General features: G+C 41.6%; 1 protein-coding gene across 2 annotated transcripts in view; it reads left to right on the top strand.

Annotated features, from left to right (window-relative positions):
• Nucleotides 1-5,484, top strand: part of HSF2BP (heat shock transcription factor 2 binding protein) — a 163,425-nt gene that overhangs the window by 46,862 nt on the left and 111,079 nt on the right. For both annotated transcript variants that reach the window (XM_012664127.1, XM_012664128.1), the window contains 2 exons: nucleotides 3,014-3,163; nucleotides 5,197-5,329. In XM_012664127.1, coding sequence (XP_012519581.1) covers nucleotides 3,014-3,163; nucleotides 5,197-5,329 — 283 coding nt within the window. The remainder of the gene's footprint in view (nucleotides 1-3,013; nucleotides 3,164-5,196; nucleotides 5,330-5,484) is intronic.

Consider the following 5,484-nt stretch of genomic DNA (forward strand, 5'->3'; position numbering starts at 1 on the left):
TCAGCCTAGCTCACAGCAACCTCAAACTCCTGGGCTCAAGCGATCCTCCTGCCTCAGCCTCCTGCGTAGCTGGGACTACAGCCATGCGCCACCATGCCCAGCTAATTTTTTCTATCTATTTTTAGTTGTCCAGCTAATTTCTTTCCATTTTTAGTAGAGACGAGGTCTCGCTCTTGCTCAGGCTGGTCTCAAACTCCTGAGCTTGAACGATCTGCCGGCCTTGGCCTCCCAGAGTGCTAGGATTACAGGCGTGAGCCACCGCGCCTGGCCTTAATGGTGTTTTTTTGAAGAGTAAAAGTTTTAGATTTTGATGGAGTTCAATTTATTATTTTTTTGATAGATCATGATTTTGTTGTGGTATCTGAGAAATATTTGCCTAGACCATAGTCACAAATATTTTCTTTGAGAAGTTTATATTTAGGTCTGTGGTTCAGTTCGAATTAATTTTTTTTTGCATAGGAATAGTTGTTTTAGCATCAGTTGTTGAAAAGACTGTCTTTTTTCCATTGAATTGCCTTGGCACCTTTGTTAAAAATTGATTGACATAAATATCGGTGTTTCATTGATCTATATGCTCATCCTTATGCCAATACTATGCTGTTTTGATTTCTGTAGCTTTATAATAAGTATTTTTTTAATCAGGCAGTGTTAGTCCTCTAATATTGTTTTTCTTTTCCAAACAATTTTTTGTATAGTCTGAGTCTTTTGCATTTCCATATGGATTTTAGAATCAGATTATCACTTAGTACAAAAAAGCCTGCTGAGATTTTGATAGGGATTGCGTTGAATCTGTGGATCAATGTGGGGAGAATTGCCATCTTACTAATATTGAGCCCTCCCATCTGTGAACATGGCATACCTCTCCGTTTATATAGATCTTCTTCACTTTCTCTAATACTTTATCATTTTTACTGTGCAAGTCTTACAGTCCTTTTCTTAAGTTATTCCTATTTTCTTACTTTTGATGTTATTGGGAATGGAATAGTTTTCTTTGAGTTTCTTTTGATATTATTGTTTTGTGTGTGCAGCTCTGTATTGGGACATATTCTCCTGCAACTATGAAGGGTGACTATAGTGAGGAAAAGTCTAGCCTGGTCATTCTCAACAGTTCTTTTGTGGTCTTGTAGAAGAACCACCATACCTAGATTAATTGGAATGCAGACTGCTTCAATTGTGAGAAAACCTGGCTAGAATTTGAAAAGCAAATGCTGTGATACAATTTTTCTATGTGTCACCATGACTTGAGTCAGTTCAGCTACGTACATCTGAAGGACAAATTTGGAATCCACATTGTTGTTATGATGAAGTGAGATGTTAAAAACTCAGAGGTTATACATCACATGAATCAGTATTAGCATGTGTCCTAGGCTCAATGACCATTTTTCACCTTAAATAAGTGTGTGTATGTATGTATGGGTGTGTATAAAGCTCTGTATGCCAAACACATTGTCTCCAGGTAGATAGGAGTGGGCCATCCTGCATCAATTTGTAGGTTGACAATGTTTGATTCCTGGCCCCAAAATTCCCTTTCCCCCCAAGTGAAAAGCCCCCTCTACTTTAATTGTCCTGTACTCACCTCTCTAAAAGAGAAGTCTAAAACATTTTACATACTTTAACTTTGTGGTTTGCTTAACTAATTATATTTGGTATAAATGAATTAAACTAGGTTTTTATGTTTTTTGGTTTTTTGCTTATTAAATCAGGAAATGCGATAACCTTTGAAGGAATGTCAGGTCACAGGAGTGATGCTTGTGCTGGTGGCTGGGGAGGGCAGGAAGCGTCACCCCAGGCCCACCTGAAGGTCGTCAGTCTTCAAGATGTGCTTGTGTGGTCAGAGCGGCCAAGAGGAGGGCAGTTCCCTGCCTCTCTTGTGAAGAGCGCCCTCGCAGAGACCTGCCCGGCTTCAGGTGTTCTCAGACGCTGCTGGTGGGAGAGTGAGAGCCTGTTGCTGGCCCCTGTTGTTGTTACGCTGGCGCTGGCTCGATGTGCTGCACATCTAGGAGGCCTGTCTTCACATTCCCTCCACGCCTGCTCCCATCTCTCCTACCTGGTCTCAGTTCTGGTTTTCCTTCCTTGTTTAGCTCACAGATATGTATTTCATATTTACTAGCACCTATGGCAATATTCTCCTGAGGATTTAAGGATGTATTTACAGAGACTGAGTCTTTCTGCAGTCCTTCTTTCCCTCAAATACTACTGGGCATCCAAGTGCCTTTTATTTGGTGTCTGCCTCTGGCAGATGGTGTTGCTTACAATGGAGTGCGCCATTTGGAGGCAGCAGCTCCTTATTAGAAATGTTGCTCTGTGTGTAGATGCCAGGTTGGGTTGTTACTTCGTTTAGGAGTCCCAGTTGGTACTGGTGCTGGGTGTAGCCACTTGGGACTTCAGATGTCTCATGTTTTCACTTGACTTCAAGCAGATGAATTCAGATCTTTGGGGCTATTTATAAACCATAATGCAATAGTATGTTCTTTTCTAAGAGTGAAATGTTTCCTCTGAATTTTATTTTTTAAATATGGATTATAGCTCTCTCAGGACTAGCTTTCATTTGTAACTGTTTTCTACAATTCTGTATACATTTCTTTTTTTTTTTTTGAGACAGAGTCTCACTGTGTTGCCCGGGCTAGAGTGCCGTGGCGTCATCCTAGCTCACAGCAACCTGAAACTCCTGGGCTCAAGCGATCCTCCTGCCTCAGCCTCCCGAGTAGCTGGGACTACAGGCATGCGCCACCATGCCTGGCTAGTTTTTTCTATATATTTTTAGTTGTCCAATTAATTTCTTTCTATTTTTAGTAGAGACGGGGTCTTGCTCTTGCTCAGGCTGATTTCGAGCTCCTGAGCTCAAACAGGCCACCCGCCTTGGCCTCCCAGAGAGCTAGGATTACAGGCATGAGCCACCGTGCCCAGCCTATACATTTCTTTAATAAATGTCTTTGTGAAAGAGGAATGTAATAGAGATATTTGAAGATTGAATGCTATTCATTTTTATGATTTTATTTTGTTTCGATTTCAGGAGAAACTGGCTCTTCGACAGCAGCTAAATGAAGCAAAACAGCAACTCCTGCAGCAGGCAGAGTATTGTACAGAAATGGGAGCAGCAGCATGTACCCTCTTGTGGGGTGCCTCCAGCAGCGAGGAAGTTGTCAAAGCCATTTTGGGAGGAGTAAGCATGACTGGCGGGCAGTCTCGATATTGTTGATGAGTGCTTCTGTAACTCAGAAGATGCGGCCTGTCTGTAAAGGCATTTAGAGACTGAATTCATATCTTTTTTTTTTTTTTAAGAGATGGGGTCTTGCTCTGTCGCCCAGGCTGGAGTACAGTGGCCTGATCATAGCTCACTGCAGCCTCAAACTCCTGGGCTCAAGCAATCCTCCTGCCTCAGTCTCTTGAGTAGCTGGGATTACAGATGTGTGCCACCATGCCTGGCTAATTTTTAATTTTTTTTTTATAGAGATAGGGTCTCACCATGTTGCCCAGGCTGGTCTCGAACTCCTGGCCTCAAGCGATCCCCCTGCCTTGGCCTCCCAAAGTGCTGGGATTACAGGCATGAGCCACCATGCCTGCCTGTCCATTTGCTTCTGTTCATTCATCAGATAGTTATCGAATACCTGCTACGTGTGGTCCATTGTAAGCTGGTACTCTGGGGGCATGTAAAATGAATGAAATGAGATTCCCTTCTCTCTAGAAACGTGTGTGGTATATGTGTATATTACCACTTCAGTTTTATTACTTTACATGTACATGAGTTTAAGAAGGTTTAAAGTGCTTATATATATATTATCTCATGGCTAATGTAATAAATAACGTATTGAATGTTATGTTATTTAACATATATACATATGTGTAGAGGCGTGTTTGTAGTTGACTTTTGAACAGCGCAGGATTAGGGGCACCAATCCCATGCACAGTTGAACATCTGTGTATAACTTTTGACTCACCAAAAAGTTAACTACCAATATCCAACTGTCGATCAGCACCATTACTGATAACGTAAAACAGTCGACTGACACATATTTTATATGTTATGTGTATCAGATACTGTATTTTTACAATAAAGTAAGCTAGAGACAAAATGTTATTAAGAAAAATCATAAGGAAGAGAAAATATATTTAGTATTCATTAAACGGAAGTGGACCATCATAAAGGTCTTCATCCTTGTCATCTTCACATTCGGTAGGCTGAGGAGGAAGACAAAGAGGAGGGGTTGGTGGTGCCGTCTCTGGGTAGCAGAGGTGGAGGAAGTGGAAGGGGAGGCAGGCACGTGCTGTGTAACTTTTGTTGGAAAAAATTCACATGTAAGTGGACCTGCACAGTCGAGCAGTTCAAACCCGTGTTGTTCAAGGGTCAGTTGTTAGTGTGTGTGCGCACGCGCATGCATGTGTGTACCACGGAACTTCACAGAAGGGGATGGATTTGAAATAGGCCTTTCTCACTCCTGTAATCCTAGCACTCTGGGAGGCCGAGGCAGGTGGATAGCTCAATATGAGGAGTTCGAGACCAGCCTGAGCAAGAGCGAGACCCCGTCTCTACTAAAAATAGAAAGAAATTAATTGGACAGCTAAAAATATACAAAAAAAATTAGCCGGACATGGTGGCGCATGCCTGTAGTCCCAGCTACTCGGGAGGCTGAGGCAGAAGGATCACTTGAGCCCAGGAGTTTGAGGTTGCTGTGAGCTAGGCTGACGCCACGGCACTCTAGCCTGGGCAACACAGTGAGACTCTATCTCAAAAAAAAAAAAAATGTGTATTGGTTTTTAAATTATTCTTCAGAATCCTGGTGCTCTGAAGAAAGTATTATAATACAAAGGTTCTTCAAACTTAGAAATATTTTTTGCCAAGTAATGAAGATTTAAACTGCTAGAGGAGTCAGCCTTTATCTCTTTCATATGTTGAGGTTTCAGTTAAGATTTTTTTTTTGAAGAAAAGTTGTGCTAAGCTGGGTGCAGTGGCTCGTACCTGTAATCCCAGCTACTTGGGAGGCTGAGGCGGGAGGGTTGCTTGAGCCCGGGTGCTGGGATTACAGGCATGAGCTATCATGCTCAACCTTAAAGGGAACTTTTAATGAAGGAATAGATTTTAAAATATTGCTTCTGTAATTAAAATCAGAATCTTTCCTCTATATCCTGCACTTTTAAAGTGTTTTTTCCTGCTGGTATCTGTGAAAAGGTATGACCCTTTCATTTCCAAACTTTCAGGATAAAGCTTTGAAGTTTTTCAGCATCACTGGTCAAACAATGGAGAGTTTTGTGAAGTCACTGGATGGTGATGTTAAGGAACTCGACTCGGATGAAAATCAGTTTGTTTTTGCTTTGGCTGGAATTGTAACAAGTAAGTACAGGCATACCTCAGAGATATTGTGAGGTCAGTTTCAGACCACCCCATGAAGCAAGTCACACAAATTTTCTGGTTTCCCAGTGCAGTGCATATAAAAATTATGTTTATACTATACTATACTATTAAGTATGCGATAGCATTATGTCTGA

The sequence above is a fragment of the Propithecus coquereli genome, unplaced genomic scaffold (assembly GCF_000956105.1).
Source record: "Propithecus coquereli isolate 6110/MARCELLA unplaced genomic scaffold, Pcoq_1.0 Scaffold860, whole genome shotgun sequence".
NCBI classification, from domain to species: domain Eukaryota; kingdom Metazoa; phylum Chordata; class Mammalia; order Primates; family Indriidae; genus Propithecus; species Propithecus coquereli.